This window comes from Gopherus evgoodei, chromosome 2, assembly GCF_007399415.2.
Source record: "Gopherus evgoodei ecotype Sinaloan lineage chromosome 2, rGopEvg1_v1.p, whole genome shotgun sequence".
Taxonomy (NCBI): domain Eukaryota; kingdom Metazoa; phylum Chordata; order Testudines; family Testudinidae; genus Gopherus; species Gopherus evgoodei.
The window spans coordinates 10679376-10699966 of NC_044323.1; the positions used below are offsets into that span (position 1 = coordinate 10679376).

General features: G+C 48.7%; 1 protein-coding gene across 2 annotated transcripts in view; it reads right to left on the bottom strand.

The window, feature by feature from the left end:
- Positions 1-20591, bottom strand: part of PLCD1 (phospholipase C delta 1) — a 103329-nt gene that overhangs the window by 2638 nt on the left and 80100 nt on the right. For both annotated transcript variants that reach the window (XM_030549982.1, XM_030549981.1), the window contains exons 9-13: positions 14233-14400; positions 12222-12378; positions 11529-11645; positions 9121-9299; positions 7314-7446 (exon numbers count right to left, since the gene is read on the bottom strand). In XM_030549982.1, coding sequence (XP_030405842.1) covers positions 7314-7446; positions 9121-9299; positions 11529-11645; positions 12222-12378; positions 14233-14400 — 754 coding nt within the window. The remainder of the gene's footprint in view (positions 1-7313; positions 7447-9120; positions 9300-11528; positions 11646-12221; positions 12379-14232; positions 14401-20591) is intronic.

A 20591-nucleotide genomic window follows, 5' to 3' on the forward strand; every position in this document is an offset into this window, starting at 1 on the left:
ATAGGCTCCAGCTCAGACACAAGCTATTAGGCTTGACGCAGGAATCACGGGGTGGAATTCTCTGGCCTGCATTACACAGGAGGTCAGACCAGCTGATCAGAACGGTCTGTGCTGGCCTTAAAACCCATGCATGAAATCTCAGTCCCACCGAAATCAATGGGTGTTTTGCCACTGACTTCAGTGAGGTCCAGAATTTGCTCTAGAAATCCATGAACTGATTGGAACAATGTGAACCACAAACAATTGGACTGAAACAAGCTTTTTCACTCTGCTATGGCATTTCTGACCATACACTGGCTCATGGAGTCCCCTCTACTGCAACAAGACCCAGTGGCTCTCATCTAGTTGTGGGGGATTGGCCTTATCCTCTTGGTACTCTGCAGAAGCCTTTCCATGGTGAACTGACTCAGAGGCTGTAAATTCCCATTTGGGACTAACCAACACTGACTCCTGTTGAGTGTTGATGTCAACTAGATTACCAAGGTGAGCAAAGATCTGCAGGTCCAGTGCTGCACAAGTATTCTTCGAATTGACCCCAGGAATTCAATAGGTAAATCTTAAGGGGAAAGAGAAAATCCCTCTTTCATCCAAAATTACCCACCTACCTGTTTGTGAGTACATGGCACGGCTACCTGACCTAGCCCAAATAGGGCATCTTTTTAAAAGAAGCAGGATACTTCTCCAATGATGTAGTCGGTGGTTCAGATGCAAACTGCTGCTGAATTCAGCAAAGCAGTTGTCTCATGTGGGGTTAAGTCAAAGATGGGGCGAGCAAACCTGAGGGCGGCATTGGGTTTCGTAAACTGTATGGATAGTCGGTTAGGGGAGGGGGCTGTGGCCTGCCCCACCTATCTGCGTCTCCCGGACTCCTGCCCCAACCCCTCCCGTTCCCTGATGGCCCCTATGGGATCCCTGCCCCATCCACACACCGCCACTCCCTGTCCCCTGACCACCCCCAGGCCCCCATTGCCCCATACAACCCCTCCTCTAATTCCTGACTGCCCCCAGAATCCCTGCCCCTGACTGCCCCCCACCACCCTATCCAATCCCCCCTCCTTCCTGACGGCCCCCTCGGGATCCTCATCCCATCCAACCACCCCTTCTCCCTGTCCCCTGACAGCCCCCCGGAACCCCTGCCCCTGACTGCCCTCTGCTGCCCCATCCAACCCTCCCAGTTCCTGACTGCCCTCCCAGAACTCCTGCCCCCATTCAACCCCCCTGTTCCTCCCCCAACCGCCCGAACCCCTATCCATACCCCTGCCCCCTGACCACCACCCCAAACTCCCCTGCCCTCTATCCAACCCCCCCTGTTCCCTGTCCCCTTACTGCGCTACCTGGAGCACCGGTGGCTGGCGGCGCTACAGCCGTGCTGCCCGGCTGGAGCCAGGCCACACCGCTGCCACGCAGCACAGAGCCCTGGTCAGGCTGGGTTCTGCAGCGGAGCTGCCCCAGGAGCTCACAGCCCCACCCCACAGAGTCTTGCGCCGGCGGTGAAGCGAGTGAGCTGAAGCTGCGAGGGAACAGCAGGGGAGGGGCTGGAGGCTAGCCTCCCGGGGCAGGAGCTCAGGGGCTGAGCAGGACGGTCCCAAGGGCCGGATGTGGCCTGTGGGCCGTAGTTTACCCACTTCTGGTCTAAGATGAACAGGAAGAAGTGCAACTGTTCAGGGGAACAGCCCTGAGTGCCAGGGAGAATTCAACAGGCCCAGCCCTGCTGTCTTGAGTCAGGCAAAGCTCCAACTGGCTGAGTACGCAGTTCTGCCCGAGATAGGATTAGGTCTCTGCCCAACTGGTTTATAGTTTTTGATTTGGGATTTCTTTTCTGCATACAGACAATAGCACTTAGTCAGTAATGAAACTGACTGAGATCTGCTGCAGCTTTTCTTTGTTAGACCCACTTTAACTAAAAGCGCTGCTGAAGTTTCATTTACCAGTTAGTAAAAGAAATAGCCGAGCTGGAAGGGATCACAGTCATCTCCACTCTCCTGTGATAAAACAGACCTGGGCAAAAAATCCATCAGCTTTTTGCAGAGAGGAGCCCTATCATAAACGCAGCCCTGGTCCCCACCTACACCCTGAGGGTGGGCTGGTCACTAGCTGACCTGAGATCTGGCTCTGGAGGTCAAAAATGCCCCAGAGAGCTGGAACAAACCCCAGATCTGAACAGTGGATCGGGAGCCAAAGGTGATACCTCTGGGGTTTCTCTCCATCCTCACAGGATTGGACAATCTGGTTGTGAGGAACACAAGAGCCACCCCCTCTTTTGGATCACTGAAATTCCCAGCATCATACTCAAATCACACTTTACCCTTTGTTTGAAGAACTGAAGCTGCTCTGGCCATAGTGCAGCCTGAGCACGCGCTCCAGCCCAATCTGATCAGTTGTAAAGGACTGGGTCAGCTGGAAATGAGGGCGTGCATAGGGACCCAGGCAGACAGCCAGACGCTTCCTGCCCAGCTGTGATACTGACTGATGTTACGTAAATCACCGAGGCTACCTTGTGACTTGGACGACACATCTGTGCTGTGGGATAAGGGGCAGTACGAACGCCCCTGCACGCGCTACTCAGGTCAGCTACGCAGACCCAGGAGCAAGTAGATGGTGAATGGAGTGAGCTTTGGCTCCACCCATAAAGCGCTGACCATACAGCTGTGCTGGTGCAGGGGGTGGCAGAGTTTGCTGCTGGTTTGGGTCAGCAGCACATTGCTAGACACCCAAAGCTAGAGTGAAGCAGGGAGGGGATTATGCCTCAGTGGTGTGGCTGCCTTCTAGCAAGGCTCAGGACCCTGCCAAAAGGCACAATCCAGCCCTCACCCGCTTCAGTTTCCACATCTGTAACAAGAGGATACAGATGCCTGAGTAAAGCCCTGTGAGATCTCTGGCCGAGAAGTACTAAATACTGTAGTATTGCGTTTCAGAGGAGTATCTGAAGCAAAGCTCTGATCTTTTGGACATTCATTCATCCCGTCAACGCTGCAGAGGCCAGAACCCAAACACTAGATCTGGGCACTGATTGGAGCTGGGGACATTCAGGTTTGGGCTTTGGTTCAGCCTCATTTCTACTGCTGATGGGGATCTTGTGACCAGATGATCAGAACCACAAAATCAAAGCTGAGCAGCTGACAAAGTAACAAACGGGCTAATCAGATCAGAGGCATTCACACTTCAGAATGTCTGAGCTCAGCTGGTTTGTTTGTCGTTTAAACAAGCCACTCCCAAGAAACAAACAAGGAGATGGATAGAACATCCTGTTCAAAACTCAGCGGAGCTCTATACAAATTGTTCAGAGGACAGTGGTTCTGGGCGAGGCCTGCTCTAGCGAAGCAAACAGTGGGCTCACCCCTGCAGGGCACTGCATGCCCTCAGCATCCACTGAAGGGCACAGGAACTGAGAGCATTGCAGAATTGGGCCTCAGACACACAGTGGTTTGCTGGGAATACTATTCAGAAGGGGAACATTTGCGGGTAGTCCATTTTCAGTCTGATGCTCTCATCAGACAAAGGCATTAAATGGGACATTTAAGTTGAACAAACGCACTTCTGAACCCCTTCTGGCCTGGACTAGGATCAGTATTGCCACGCCCAACCATTCAAAAAGCATGAGTCAGGATCCAAAAAAAATCCTAATGTTTGACTTAAAACCCCTGAGAGGTTTTAAAAGTAATAAAGTTGGGGGTGCTTCTTCTTTGCTTTCTGGTTTGAGTCTTTAGGGCACACTCGGGTCCTCTTTCCAAGCTCCGCCCTGCAACGACAAGGGCTCAGCCACTTACTCTTTACTAATGAAAGTTGAAAGTCTTGTGTAACCACGTAACTCCAGGAGCTGGGAGGGACTGTGAAAAAACATTACAAGGTCGCAAGCCTTGCAGCAAAACTGTGAGCTGATGTGAATGTAAAATATATGTAAATAGATAATTGACGTGCTACGAGGAGATTTTCAGAGACACAACTCCCACCTCTTATTCACTCCTAATGGGAATTAAGAGCCTTAGGGCTTGTCTACATCACAAAGTTGCAGCGCTGGTGAGGGGGTTACAGCGCTGCAACTTAGGAGGTGTACACATCTGCAGGGCATCACCAGCGCTGCAACTCCCTGTTTGCAGCGCTGGCCGTACTCCCGTTTTGTCTCGGGTGTAGAGGATCCAGCGCTGGTGATCCAGCGCTGGTAATCAAGTGTAGACACTTACCAGCGCTTTTCTTGACCTCCGTGGAATAAGCAGGTATCCCAGCATACCTGAGGAAGCCTCTGGTAATCAAGCAGGTATCCTTCCCCGCGGTTTGCTCCGGTGTTCTCCGAATCCCCCCCCCAAGCGGGTCTCCTTCCCAGCGGTTTGCAGGGGGGTTCGGGGAACGCGAGAGCAAACCGCGGGGAAGCAGGTCTCCTTCCCCGGTTTGCTCTCGCGTTCCCCGAACCCCCATGCAAGTAGGTCTCCTTCCCCGCACCCCCGAGCAAGCAGGTCTCCTTCCCCGCCGTTTGCAGGGGGGTTCGGGGAACGCGAGAGCAAACCGCAGGGAAGGAGATCTGCTTGCTTGGGGGTTCGGGGAACGCGAGAGCAAACCGCTGGGAAGGAGACCTGCTTGCACGGGGGTTCGGGGAACGCGAGAGCAAACCGCAGGGAAGGAGACCTGCTTGCTTGGGGGTTCGGGGAACACTGGAGCAAAACCGGGGAAGGAGACCTGCTTTCCCGCAGTTTGCTCTCACGTTCCCCGAACCCCCCTTGAAGCCGCCCAACAGCGCTGCAGTGTGGCCACATCTAACAGCACTTGCAGCGCTGGTTGCTGTAAGTGTGGCCACTCTGCAGCGCTGGCCCTATACAGCTGTACTAATACAGCTGTAACAACCAGCGCTACAAAATTGTAGATGTAGACATACCCTTAGCTACTAAGCTGATGACTTCTACATGAACTCATCAGGAAGCACTGATTTCACACAACCGTCCACAGAGTCATGTCATCCATCTCCTTCCCAGGTGGGGGTGCAGGAGGAACAGTGAGGGATGTGCTCCGGAAAGCTCAGCCTGGATCTACAACCCTTTGATCTAAGAACCACTCCCTGCGGTGTTTTGATTGGGCATCACAATGACAGGATTAAAGGTCAATATCTTCATAGTTTGTTTATGGAGAGCAGCTTCCTTGATGTCACAAGACAAGGCAGCGCTAACAGTTAAGGTCTAATCTCCGGCATCTGGTCCATTTAGATTTTGTGGGAAGGCAAGATAGTCACTGATTGGTCCTGGGCGGATTTGACAGCATTAGTCCCAAGACTATGCTTTGGTCACGAGGGGATTTGCATGTGCAAAGCAACAGCTCAACATTGTGCCCTATGGCCCCTACCTGGTAACAGTCAGAAATCCCAAGTATTCCCAGTGCCCATTGAATCTGTTCCCTGATTTGGGACTGTTCCCTGATTTGGGACTTCCCCTCCTCCTGTGGGGTGAGAACATCTCACTGATTTCAATGGAAGCTCAGGGCACTCAGGCTTAGATCCGCAGAGGTATTTAAGTGCTGATGGGAGTTAGGTGCCCAAATACTTTTGAGGATCTGGGCCTCAGGGCCATGCAGGACAGAGCCCTTGATGTAACTTGTATCAGGTTTCCAGCTCAAACAGTGACACCAACAAATTTGGAATTCCTGTCCCATTTCGCAACGTTCACTGAAAAGTCCCTCTTTCTGTAAACATTCCTGACAGTAAACTCCCCTAAAGTCAACGGGAGCGGTAGGTGCCCAGCAGCTCTGTAGCTCCAGGCCTTGTGATGGTACATGCACAGGGCAGAATTTGCTGAGGAAGTTACTGAGCTGTTTCTAAACCCACAGGCATGTGACTGAAAGGAAACAGACAAGAACCTCTGGAGCGGGGTCACGTTTTACTAACTGAAATCTAAACCAGGAAGGAAGGAAAGGAGGAAAAGGGAAATACCGCTCGCCCTGGAGAAAATGTGGATGGTGTTTACATGCACTTGGCTTTGATGCCACACAATAGTGTAGTCTGTGTGTGCGCGTTGTGAGCAGCATCTTTCCCTGTCTCTGTGAGGAAAGTGCATGTTGATTTGACAGCTATTTACTGCCTGGATCAGCCTTGCAGGAGAGGAATCTAAAGTTATTTCTTGCTCTAGGTATTTATATGGCACTCATCACTGAAGTAGCAGCTAGCCTCACTGTTACTAATGATCCATCCTCACAACAGCCTGTGAGGAGGGAAGTATCATCATCTCCATTTTGCTGATGGGGAACTTCACGTAGGAGAGAATAAGTGACGTGCCCAAGGTCACAGAGGAAGTCTCTGGCAGAGCAGTAATCGACCCCCGGCTCTTCAGGGTCACAGTCTGTAACCACAAGACCTTTCATCCTTCCTCCTAGAGCAGTGGTTCTCAAACTTTTGTACTGGTGACCCCTTTCACATACCAAGCATCTGAGTGTGGACCCCCCCTTATAAATGAAAAACGCATTTTAATATATTTAACACCTTTATAATTGCTGGAGGCAAAGTGGGGTTTGGGGTGGAGCCTGACAGCTCATGACCCTCCCACGTAATAACCTTGCAACCCCCTCAGGGGTCCTGACCCCTAGTTTGTGACTCCCTGTCCTAGATGTCCATGATGTATGTGAATTTAGCACTGGTGAAAGGTGCCAGTTTGGCTTCCCTGGTGAATTAAGTCCTGTATTTATCCACAGGACAGATCCGAAGTTTCCCCACCCTGTCCCATCAAAGAGTGTAAGCACCATGCTATGAGGAGGATGGTTCGGTCCCTACGGCCCATTGAGTGGGTGAGACCATTCCCACCAGACCCATGTACAGAGGGGACCCTCTGTGGACAGATCCCAGCAGACAAGTCCAGGGGCAAGGGCAAGAGTGGCACAGCCACTGCAGAGGCATACGACTGTGGCCTCTCATGAATTCGCTCCAGGCTTGAGAGCAGGCAAAGGACAGGCCGATCCCTCCAGAGGAAATTTCTTTCCTTCTGAAAGGTTACTGAGGCCTGAGCCCAATGGTAACAAATCCATGCAGTTATCCTGTTTTTGCACCAATGTTAATGAGCTCAGGATCTGGCTCACTGTCCATACCCAGGAGCAGAGGCATGGCAGTGGGTCCAGATCTGAGCCTGCTGCTCTGTACCATGAGCTGTTCTACCTGCCGGTGGGTAAATCAGGGTGAGGGGAGGCCACGTTTAGCTGCACTTTGGAGGGTGTCATCGCACGAAAGCATGTTGGGTTGTGAATTACATTACATTACTTGTGCATAGAGTGAAACCATGCCAGTGTGTCCGTGGGATGCTCTGATGGAGTGGGAAGCCAAGCTGTGATGCAGAAATCTCTCTTACCGTTGTTTTCAATGACTTTGGTTTGTTTCTTGCCATTGTCCCGCTGGACCCCATGAACCTCGACTGTCACCCTTGGATCCACAATGGAGTTTTTGCTTTTGTTCACCTTGGGCAGCTGCTGGCCGGAGATGATCTGCAGAGGAAGCAGAGGGGACAGTAGCACACACTCAGGATGAGACATGATTTGCAAAACTGTCATCTCTTTTCTCAAGGCAATATACCTTGGGAATACAGCAAGTCAGACCACCGTTCTCGCAAAACTCCAGCACCTGATGCTTCAGGGAAAGGTGTGAAAAGGCCACAGTGTTCTTGGTCAACTGTGCAATGCTCCACCAGCCATGGCAAGGGGCAGGGAGAAAGAATTCCTAATGGACCCCTGCTGATGAGCAATTTATCCCCTGAACCAAAACTGAAGGATGTTTACCAAATAAATGCTTGTAGCCATAACAATAAATAATGACCTATGAGCCCTGACTACCCTTGTTTTATCCTCTTCACACATTTTATACTAAACCAAGAAGGCGAAGTCATGAAAAGAGAGTGCTGTCTGTGAGCTGGGCTCTGCCACCCCAACGCATTATTATCATAATTTATTATTTGAATTGCGATCGTCTTAGCAGCTGCAGTCATGGATCAGGACCGCACTGTGCTAGGCACTGTTCAAACACAGACCAAGACAGCCCCTGCCCCACAGACCTTATAGTACCATAGGCCCCGAGCCTACCAAGATTTACACGTCTCCTTCACTTTATGAATACTGAATAATCCCATTGACTACTCTGTGCATCAAATTAAGCATGTGCGTGAGTCTTTGCTGAACTGGGGCCTTACTTTGTGAGCAGTTCCTTTGACTTTGAAAGGAATTCTCGCAGAGGCCCCGATTCACACTGAAGTCAACAAAGCCCGATGCCAGCTCTCTCCACATATCTATTCAAGTGACACCAAGATAGGACCTAATCACATCAGCCACACCATCAGGGGCTCGTTCACCTGCACATCTACCAATGTGATATATGCTATCATGTGCCAGCAATGCCCCTCTGCCATGTACATTGGCCAAACCGGACAGTCTCTGTGCAAAAGAATAAATGGACACAAATCTGACATCAGGAATCATAACATTCAAAAACCGGTGGGAGAACACTTCAACCTCTCTAACCACTCAGTGACAGACTTGAAAAAACTTCAAAAACAGACTCCAAAGAGAGACTGCTGAACTCGAATTAATATGCAAATTAGATACAATTAACTCAGGCCTAAACAGAGACTGGGAATGGTTGGGTCATTACACTAATTGAATCTATTTCCCTATGTTAAGTTCTCCTCACACCTCCTATAGGTCATCTTAATTATCACTTCAAAGTTTTTTTTTCTCCTGCTGATGATAGCTCATCTCAATTGATTAGACTCTTTCTGTTGGTATGCGTCCTTCCACCTTTTCATGTTCTCTGTATGTGTAAATATCTCCTGTCTGTGTGTTCCATTCTGCGCATCCGAAGAAGTGAGCTGTAGCTCATGAAAGCTCATGCTGAAATAAATTTGTTAGTCTCTAAGGTGCCACAAGTGCTCCTGTTCTTTTTGCGGATACAGACTAACACGGCTGCTACTCTGAAAACTGAAGTCAATGGGACTCATGCACATGATTGATTACTTCGATGACTAGAGCTGGATTTAAGCAGGAGTTTCAATCTTGGTGACTCAGGCCCGTGAAGGTACTGCTCAGTGCAGGCAGAGGTGGCAGAATTTAGATTTGTAGAAGCACACAAAGTTGGCATTGCTGTTACAATTTTCCTATTCCAATTCTTACTTTAATCTGGAGTTTCTTCCGCATCCACCAGGCTCCTTCAGTGATGGATTTGGGATTGAATTTGGATTGCTTGTCCCGAAGGAAGTGTGGCTTTAGGACATACCCAGAAAACCCATTGTCCTGGAATCGACCCTGGTAAATATCCATTTCTGGGCCTGGCGTCTGGAAATTCAAGGCAACTGAAACAAAAAAAAATAAAATAAATTCACCTTCCTGTAAGCCAACACACTTGGTTTTATAGTGCTTTTTACAGAATACAGCTACCTTCATGCATATAAAGATTTGCCTTTGTGATCTGCAGCACAATAGTGATAAACTTTGCTTCCTAGAGCACTTTTCATCTGAGGATTTCACAGACTTTAAAGGGACCATCCTGACCATCTAGTCTGACCTCCTGCATAACACAGAGTTTCACCCAGTAATTTCTAAACTGAGACTACACCGTCAGGTTGAAATGGAGAGTATCTTTGAGAAAGACTTTCAATACTGGTTAAAAGATTTCCAGTGCTGAAGAACCCACCACATCCATAGGTAAGTTGTTTCAATGGCAAATTAACTCACTGAAAACTGCACTTTTCTTCCAGTCTGAATTTATCCAGCTTCAGTTTCCAGCCATCTGAGATTTTTAGGCCTTTGTCTGCTAGATTAAGAAGCTCTGTATTTTCAGAAATCTCCATGTAGTTACTTAGACCCAGATCTTCACAGGTATTTAGAAACCTACATACCTCTGGGGACCTGAGCCTTATAGACTGATCAAATCACCTCTCAGCCTTCTCTTGGCTAGACTAAATAGACTGAACTTCTTTACTCTCTCACTATATGGCAGGTTTTCCAGACCTCAAATCATTGTGGTAGCTCTTTTCCGAGCCCCTCTCCAGGTTATCAACACCTTTTTTGAAGTGTGTACACCAGAACTGGACACTCTATCCAGTAGTAGTCTCACAAGTGCCGCATAAAGAGGTAATACTATGTCTCTGCTTCTACTCGATATTCCTTTGCTCATACAGCCGAGGAGCGTGTTAACGCTCCTTGCCACAATACTGTAGTGGGAGCTCATGTTCAGCTGGTTTTCCACCATGACCACTAAGTCCTAAGTGCCCTACAAAAATTAAAGACAAAAATGATCCTGTCATTCACACCTCTATTTTTTTACCAATAAATAAAACACAAATAAATGCAACATAATCTGCCCACTTACATAGGTGCCCAAATATGGACATAGGTGCCTAATTTTCAACACCCATGTTTAACAATGTTGGTCTCACTGAATTCTCCAAGGTCACAGCAGCAGTTGGGAATAGAACTCAGAATGCCAAACCTTCAAGCACATTCTCTAACCATTGGACCATTTTTTCACTTATGGAGGTATGGAATGGGCAATAATACTTTATTTCATGAGTAGCTTCATGGAGCCCTTGTTTTCACAATTTGTTTTTGAAACATTCATATCTCCTCAAAGTTTCAGTGTTCCAGGAATTTTAAAAGATTGCTACTTTGTGTTAGATCTGTTACTTTTGTACCCAGGAACTCATCAGTTAAGGCACAGACAGCAGGCTAAATAACCGGCTTGCTTATTCACCTGATGTTGCTTCTTTCTTTGTCACACTGTATCCCTCCACTACTATGGGTCTTGATACATATGGGTGCCCTCTAGTGCAGTATTTCTCAACCTTTTTGATACCAGGGACTGGCTTGCTGCCCTCCTAAACTGTGTCAGGGAGATCTCAGGAACTAATACCAGTCCAGGAACCGGTCACTGAGAAATACTTTTCTAGTGGTTAGGCATGGAACACATACAATTACATTACCTACATTACGCTTTGAATATAGGAAGCAGCTGCAGAAAATGAGGAAGTATGGAACTTCATAGTTACAGCACTGCACTGGGACTCAGGAGGTCTACATTCATTCCTGGCTAGCCACAAGTTTTCTGTCTGACCTGGGGCATGTATCTTCTGTTTCTGCGTTCCCCATTTGTTAAACACAAATACCAAGAGTTCACTATCTCACAGAAAACAAAACTCATGACAGATGTTAATCATGTTGTTTAATGCATTGCTAGAATGTGTTTACTAGAATGTGCTAGAATGAGATACTACAGTGATAAGCACAGTATAAGAACCTGCATAGCATAGCATAGCATAGCATAGCGTGTTGTGAGCAAACATTCATCAACGTGCGTGATGTGCTCTATTGACAATAGTGGTGAATTACCACAGACCAGGTCTATAAATAATCTTCTCCATCAGTGTGCTGGGTTACAGGGTTGATCGGTCTCCATGCCCAATCAGTGCTTAGCCTCTCTTCAGGGATTGAGGCCACACACAGGTCAGTCAGATACTAACAACATTTAGGTCCCTGTTGATCTGGGTCCAGTTTGCAACCTGGTAGCTTTCAATTGCACTTACTGATCTGACAGCCAACGTTCCACAAGTCAACTGGGTTATAGTTGGAAGAATCTGTCCTCCAGCCAGCAGGATAGACCCGGCTCAAATGCCTGATGTTGTGATGAATAAAACTGGTTCCTAGAGAAATAAACACCCTTTTGAGTGATTTGTGCTATTTCTATTCCTTTTTAAAGTCATGCAGCTCCTTTACTTGTCTTCGCCTGTGTTTTAACTTTTAACCCAGCTGGGAGACATAGCTGAAATAATTCTGTCCAGCCAACTGCAGTGTTGTACCTACATTACTTACACACACACACACAATTCACCACATTACAATATCTATTTAAGATTTTTGCTACCATGCTTAAGGAGTGTAAAATGCTGCTCTGGCTAAAATACCCTCAAGGTACCAGTTGTGGATTACAAAAGAGATCCAAGAGACAGCACTGAAAGCAGCACAAATACTTAATGTAGGGTAGGGAGGGAAGTTGCGATTTATATGTAGAGAGACAATGCTAAGTTGTTTTTAGATTCTAAGGCGCTACCAATCATGCAGGAAAGGACTCTCTTTTTCTGGCCATCTTGCCTTTAAAAGCGAATTGTCACATGGCAAGACTAGAGAAGGAAGCGAGCACAGAGTGTGTGGGTTCACGAACAAGGGCACTGACACGGAGGGGACTAGCAAAGCCTGTTGATAAGGCTGGAGGCACATACCTGACTCCTGCGCCAGTTTCTGGGCTTTGCTCTCGGTGAAGGACGACATTTCGTAGAAGGCATGGGGGGAGGTGGTGTTGTCGAAGCCCTGGAAGTGGACGCTCTTGCAGTAGATGACGATGTCCGATAACTCCTTGGCCAGCTTTAATTTGGCACTCTGGAGACAAGAAAGGAACAGGTTTGGCCTTTCTTCCACACATGCCCTCACAACTGTGCAGTGTACGCACTCCAGTGATCACCGGGGAAGGACACCAGGGCCTCATTCCTGTCTCCTTCACAGAGGGATCCCCCAGTTTTTAACACTCAGAACCTTTAATGCAACTGGACTGTACTCGGCTTCCCCTCCTCTCCCAGAACAGGTTGCTTTCAATGCTGACCACATGAACAGGGTGATTCCTGGTTGCACATTTGGTCTAGGCAACCCCACTCCAGTTAAGAAAAAACTCAGGATGGCTGTGGGATTGGCGTTTGCATGCTGTTACTCAGTTCACTCTTCTGGCCATAGGCACCAACTATTCCTGGCGCTGGAAGATGCTCGTGCCCCCGGCCCTGCCCCTGCCCCGCCTCCATTCCAACCCCTTCCCCAAAGTCCTCGCCCCAACTCTGTCCCCTCCCTACCCCATTGGACTCCTTCCCCAAATCCCCACCCCAGCCCCGCCTCTTCCCTGAATGCGCCGCATTCCCCCTCCTCCCCCTTCCCTCCCAGCACCTGCCGCCATGAAACAGCTGTTTCGCGGTGGCAAGCACTGGGAGCTAGGGGGAGAAGTGGGGATGTGGTGCACTCAGGGGAGCAGGCAGAAGGGAGCTGCACCAATTTTTCCCCATGGGTGCTCCTGCCCCGGAGCACCCACGGAGTCAGTGCTTATGCTTCTGGCTCGCAGGCTGGTAGCAGTGGGAGGTCTGGGAAAGGTCTGGGCTGTGCATGTGAGCCCTCGACTCCAGCACTCAGACTTTTCAATTGAGTCTCAGCAATTGATTGTCTCAGGGCCAGCCGTGCAAATCGGATGATCTAGCCTGGCTGGGAAGAAGGGAACAGAGAGGGAAGGATTTCTGGCTCCACAAAGTTTGAAGCTCTTTGTTCTGGGATAGATGGGTTCTGATTTGGTCATGTGATGCTTTGGCCCCCTTGCTGCTACAGCCACCTTAATTACTTCCGGGATTTAACAGGAGCAGGCAGCTCCTGTGAGGGAAAGAAGCAGGAAAGAAAAATAACCAACGTCCAAGGAAACACCTGCTTGATTCCAGATTAGACATGAAATATAAACCTTTGGAAACTAGGGAAAACACATGATAGACCAGAACCACAGCGGGTGTTCATCATCATTGACTTCACTGTTATACATCCATAGTGAATCTGGCCCGTAGTGCATAGGGACATTCACACACATCTGGAGGCTGGGAAAGATCAGTGGTCTAAGATAAAGGGCCAAATTCTGCACCTGGATGCGGCAATGAGTTATGCACGTGTGTCTAAGGGAAGCGCTTTCAAAAGCTATGTTTGAGTCTAGGGAAGGACCAAGATTCGTAAAGTTTGGCCCTGCCTTGCCTGAACAAATCAAATCTTGCCCCTTGGTGTAAATCAGCAGAGCTCCACTGGAGAGACACTAATTTATACCAGTTGAGGACCTGGTCCCATATTAGAAAGTGGGTTTGTTGGACCTACACTACGTTCAAAGCCCCATGTAGAAGGGTCTAGGTTTCACAGCCCCAGGATGGGTGCAATGTGATAAAGTACTAATGTAATTTATTCACCTTAATTTGGGTTATTGCTGATTATGCACTACATGGATCTTATGACTTTTTAAAACAAACTTTGTATTGTGGATAATCTAAGCACTATACCCAGCTGTACAGACACTCTTTTCTCAACCTGAGTATTATATCATTTTAACATTAGCTTCAATAAAATTTCAAGGCCTTCTGCAGGCTGGACAGCCAGGATCTAGCTTATGCCCTTTCCCTCTCCACATAATTCTCTCCATTCAGTGATCTGGTCAGGGCTTTGACTTACCGTCCGCTTCTGCTCTACCTCCTTCTTCACAGATTCGTCTTCCATTTCGGCGGCTTCATCCTCATCGGAGACATCCTCAGCCTCCATGCTACTGTTCCCGTTCATCCCTATGGTGTCTTCCAGGCTGTTCAACTTTTTTCCTTTCACAAGGATCTTCCCCTTTAATTGCTGCAAAAGGAGTTGTGGCAAAAACGGGTTGTAAATCAGAGCAAAATCTGGCCTCATCTGTAATAAATCAGAGAAGGATGCTTGGCAGGACCAAGGCCCATTTGAGCTTCACCAGTCACTGGTTATTAGCCAAAGGAATCCAGTTAATGGACAAAGCCACCAGCCCACCAAGGCTGTACCTACACCCTGAAGTGGCCAATGCCTGAGATTTCAAAGAATGGTAACCACCTCCCAGCCCATCTGCAGAAACCGATGATCAGAAAAAGTTCCTGTCTGAATGCCCCAGGTAATCAGCATGCTCTCTGAAACATGCAGTGTGATCCACCTTAAACTACCAGACATAACTACGAGTTCTATTAAAGAGTACAAAATTATTCAATTCTTTTTAAGTATCTAACATCGCCCAATGGTCACAGAACAAGACTGGGAGTTAGGACAGATGGGATTATTCCTAGCTCTGTTACTGCCTCGCTGAGTGACCTTATGCAAGTCACTTAACCTCCTTCTGCCTCTGTTTCCTCGTCTGTAAAATGTGGATAGGGAAACTTACACCGTTTTAGCAGCAAAGAATCCTGTGGCACCTTATAGACTAACAGACCTTTTGGAGCATGAGCTTTCGTGGGTGAATACCCACTTTGTCACCCACGAAAGCTCATGCTCCAAAACGTCTGTTAGTCTATAAGGTGCCACAGGATTCTTTGCTGCTTTTACAGATCCAGGCTAACACGGCTACCCCTCTGATACTTTACACCGTTTTGTAAATCTCTTGAGAGCCATGGTTGAAAAGTGCTATATGCCAATAAGTGACAGCATGTATTTGACTAAAGGATTCCACATGATCATGATGCACTGGTCAGTATCTTGGTCAATGTTTAGGGCCCGCTTTGAAGATATTCTGTGCTCAAACTCAAGGAGAGTGCTGGGTTTTTAGCCCATCTCAGAGACAGATTCTTTATAAGCAAAACAAAAAGATTAGGTGCCAGATCCCACCCCCAGAGCAGATCAGCATCCTCCAATACAGCAATGCCAATTTGCACCAGCTGAGGAGCTGGCCCAAGACATTCAATTTTTGTATTATATGGCTTATCATAACCCACAAGACGGTCCTGGGTGACTTGACCACAGTCTACAAGTAGCAAGACAGGGGAAAGATTTCTGATAGTAGAGGGCGCTTTAGGGTTGGAAGCTGAAGCTAGATATATTTAGAAGAGAAACAAGTGGTAAACATTTAACGGTGAGGGTAATGAACCATTGGAACTATTTACTTAGGGATGTGGTGGCATCTCCATCACTTGCTAGCTTAAAACCAAGACTGGACATCTTTTTAGAAGTTCTGTTATGGCTCAAACAGACGTTATGGGCCTGATGCCGGGATCACTGTGTGACACTCTCTGGCCCGTGTTACGCTGGAGGGCAGGTTACATGACCAGAATGGTCCCTTCTGGCCTTACAATGTATGAACTCCAGTAGCACGCTCTGCGGCTTGTTACTTTTTTACTCAAGTGGGTTGGGATTTTCAAAAGCACTTAGCACTGGCCCACCTCTGCTCCCAGCAAACACAGTCGGAGATGTACCATGGACTCCAGTCTGGCTGCTTAAGTCAGTAGTACTGAGTGTTAGGAAAATCCTACCCTCAGTGCACAGCACTGTCCTTATCTTCCCAAGGAAAGATGGAATACACATAACCACTCTGCTCACTTTGGTTTTGTATGACATGCACACCTCCATTCTTTTACGTCCTGCCGAGCACCCGCAATCTTTAATGTATTTATTCTCTCAACACCCCTGTGAGGCGGAGCAGTGCTCGTAGCCCCATTTTACAGCTGGGGAACTAAGGGGCTAAGTGCCTTGCCCAAGGTCACACGGGATGATTGTGGTGGAGCAAAGAATTGAACTCGCGTCTTCTAAATCCTCAGCTAACGCCCTAACCACTGAACGATCCTTCCTCTATATTTCTGAGTGCTGTGATGGGAGAGGCAACAGTCATGCTGTTTTTAAATGACAGGGCTGTAGTAAACCAGGGATCTTTTTAAAGCAATCAAGCAGTTTTCAAAGACCATTTTTCTCTCTTTGTGGGTGACAGCACATTGTACCGTGTCTCAGCAGAGACCAGCCTGACACATCACACAGTCAAGTTGCAGATTTTGCTGGCCTCACCGCAAAGTCTGGCTTGAACTGAAATTTACCACTGGAACCTGATAAAGGAGCCAAACTTTTTTTTTTTTTTTTTAGACATCACAAACAAGCTGTTTACTTTGGAACACTCCTCCTGGCACTCAAAGACTGCACAAAAGCTGCCAGCAGGAGGGTACCAATTACCAGGCAACACATGGCAGGAACAGACATTGCCAGTCCTCATCTGGGTATAGCTCACTTGATTTCCTGCCACTGCTAGGGCCTCTGGGATTGGTGCATGCCACCCCCTCCTATTCTTTGCCTTGGGCATAAAATAGTTGTGTCTCTTTAGGGGTGCAATACTCTGGTTTAATTGCAGTTGTTGGAGTGAGTATGTGGGTCCAGGTGGCCTGTGGTATACAAGAGGTCAGACTAAATGAGCTGGTGATTTCATTTCTCTGCATTCATTTCAGGAGCCAGTTGAAATCCGTCCCCCTTTTGTAAACAGTCTCCCCAGAGCATTCCTATTCAGACATGTGGAGACAAGTCCCCTAGCTACTGCTCCCAAGGAGCTAGTCTTCACCTCATATATACTAAAACTAATTAGGATAACACCAGTATCCAGCATTCCTGTCTTTGCACCTTCCTTACGCCCTGCAGTACTTTAGCCTCCCCCTATTCCTCTGTCCTTTCATAACGTCTAGACCCTGCAGGAGAAATTCATCCCTGCACAGAGGCCTGTACACCACTTACATCCCACAAGGGTGAACTTCATCTCACCAGCGCAAGAGCCTTCTCCCATGCAGATTCTGGGCCAGCCTCTACTGTATACAAAAGCTGTGTGTTGCTATTAGTTATTACCACTCCACCTCATTGGTACTTTCTCTCTGTGACACTGCCTTTTTATCACAGAGTTCTCTAGGGAAGGGCATTTCAGGCCTCCTGGCTACAGCCTCATTTCTGGGTCCAGAAGAAAGAAAAAGGATGGTCTTGCAGTTAGGGCTATGGCATAAAACGTAGGAGATCTAGATTTAATTCCCAACTTTGCCACTGACATTGTGCGAAATCTTAGCCAAATCACTTAATTCCTCAGCTCTCTGCTGGCAAGAAGGGACTAATAATCTTTTCCCATTTTTTGAGCCTTTAAATCAAGACCAGATGGTCTTTCTAAAAGATACAGTCTACCTCAAACAGATGTTATGGGCTGATGCAAGAATCAGTGAAGCTCTTTGGCCTGTGTTATACAGGAGGCCAGACTACCTGATCACAATGGTCCCTTTTTGGCCTATGAATAATGTCTCCCTGCTTCCCCCCCGCCCTCGCCTATACCTTTTGATTTCTCTCTAATTCTGTTGTGATTTGGTATTTATCAGTGAGGGTGAAATTCCTCCTTCACTGTTGGTAGGTCAGTCTTAAGTCCTATTCTGAGAGTTTAAGTGGCATACTGATCTCGGTGCTACCCTCTCACACAGAGGTGAGGTTCATAACTGAGCTGTGTGAAGGCTCCTGTTTCTGTAGAAGATGCTGTATTACAGTGGCCTCCAACCTTTTTACACTCAAAATCACGTTTTGAATTTAAAGGCAACCCAGGATCTACCCCGCCTTTTCCCCGAGGCCCCACCCCTTCCCTAAAGCCCTGCCCCATTCACTCCATTCCCCCCCCCCCCGTTACTCGCTCTCCCCAACCCTTGCTCACTTTCACCAGGCTGGGGTAGGGGGTTGGGGTTTGAGACGGGGTGCGGGCTCTGGGCTGGACCTGAGGGGTTCCCAGTGTGGGAGGGGGCTCTGGGCTGTGCCTGGGGCAGGGGGTTGGGGTGCAGGAGGGGGTGAGGGGTGCACGCTCTGGGAGGGAGTTCAGGTGCAGGAGGGGGCTCTGGGCTGGGGCAAAGTGTTGGGGTGCAGAAGGAGGTGCAGGGTGCTGGCCCTGGGAGGGGGGCAGGGCTGGGGTTAGGGGTGCAGGAGGGAGTTCAGGGTGCTGGCTCCAGGAGGGGGCTCAAGGCTGGTTTGGGGTGCCAGATCTGGAAAGGGGCTCTGGGCTGGCGCTTAGAATGCAGGAGGTGGTTTGGGGTGCAGGAGGGAGTTTGGGGTGCTGGCTTAGGGAGGGGGCTCAGGAGTTGGAGTGCAGCCTCCCGCTGGGCAGCACTTACCTCCGGCGGCTCCCGATTGCTGGTGTAGTGTGGCTGCCACTAAGGCAGGCTCCCGACCTACCTCAGTCCTATGCTACTCCAGGAAGGGGCCAATGCACCCCTGGGGGGGGGCAGCACATGGCTCTGCATACTGCCTCTCTCTGCAAGCACCGCTCCCACAGCTCCCATTGGCCACAGCCCCACATTCCCAGCCAATGGGAGCTGCGGCGGCAATGCTTGCAGGCAGGAGTGCGGAGGGGGACCCCTGTCCCTCACCTCTAAGGCTGCGCTGGCCGCTTCCAGGAGCAGCGTGGGGCCGGAGCAGCCAGGGAGCCTGTCTTAGCGGCAGCCCCGCTGTACCTCCAGAGATTGCAGTCAACTGGGAGATCCTCTAGGATTGACCAGTTGATCGTGATCAACTGGTTGGTGACCACTGCTGTACTATAATAAAAGTTGCATTGAACCTTAGCCCCCTGAGGCAGGTATGCTGAGCACTGGCACTTGACAGTCAGTATGTCTATCTGGAACAAGACATGCTGACATCTTGATTTTCAGTGGCTTTCCTCCAGGATAAAATTTAAAAAACTAAACTCTCGTTAGGGCAGTTTGGTTTCCCTCCATGTGATATTAAGTAGTTCCTGCCAAACTACACCTGAGGGGAAAGAGAATCAACTAATTAGTTCAGCTCTGCTGAGCATATCCTTTGTGCTGTGTAGCAGCCTCAGCGTTCCTGAAATGCCTCGGTAAGTAATGGCCACTGGCAAGGCTTGACCACAAAACCCACTTCGTTTACCTGTGGGAAGCACAAGGCCAAATACAACACAATATCTCCTGAGAGGCAGCAGGATTGGGAGTAGATGGAACTCAGGACTTGAAGCCAGGGATAGAGAGTCCTGGTTGCAGAGCTAGCCACACCTCTGCCTGCCTTCTGCTCTCTCCGAGGGCAGCCCTGCATGTCTCAGCCCTCGTGCCTTTAGCCTTCCCTAGGGTGGAATCCTGTGATTCTCCCGCTCTCAGATCGGGCTCCGGGCTGCAATACCCTGCACATCCACCATGCTGAGGGCAGGCACCTGCAGTTCTCCCCTGTGGGAGTCTGTGACCAGTGGCATACATGACCAGACGGTCTTTTTGAACCAAAGTACTGATGATTTTAACAACAGGAACAAAGCATTTGTGGTCCTAATATCCTTCTTCTCTAAACAGTCTACATGTGTGTCTTTCTTACCTAAAGCCCTATTATCCCCTGATGGTCACTTAGGCAGCCCTAAATTCTTCAGACTCCCCAGCAGGTCCCTGGTGTCTCAGTCTGGTGCCCTCAAACACCCCTCCAAATATCCCTCCCCACCCCCCCTTGACAGAGGTTCCTTTTTAAACTTGGCCAGGTTCTTCTGATCTCCTATGTTCCTAACCTTCCCCTGCCGTGGCATTGTCTCTTAATAGCTCTCGGGTGTTTGTCGAGAAGTGGCTTATCTTCAGCCATTTCTTTCCGTCCTGCTTGTTTTTCCCAACAGCCCCTTTTAAACTCAACCAGTCTATGCACAAAGTAAACATCCCTATAACCTGGCCGAAACACAGTATTCGTAAATTATTACAGAGTAGCTCCAAATACATCACACACAGTTTCTCAGATTCACAGGGACCATTAGCTCATCAAGTTTGAGCTCCTGTTTAGCACAGGTGAAAGAACTTGATACTGTTCTGCCACTGACCTGATACATTGCCTTGGGCACTTTACTTAACCTCGCTGTGAGCATGATCCTGGTAGGGGCTAAATTCAGGTGAGAATTAAAAGGGCTCAGCACCTTGTCCCAGTTTCCCCAGTGTGCAGAATAAAGATACTTTCTTACGTATCTGACAGGGGAGCTGTGAGGGTTAATGAGATACTGCTTGTCACGGGCTCTGAAGAGCCAATACACTAATTCTTATTACTCCCTTATTTTGTACAGTGTC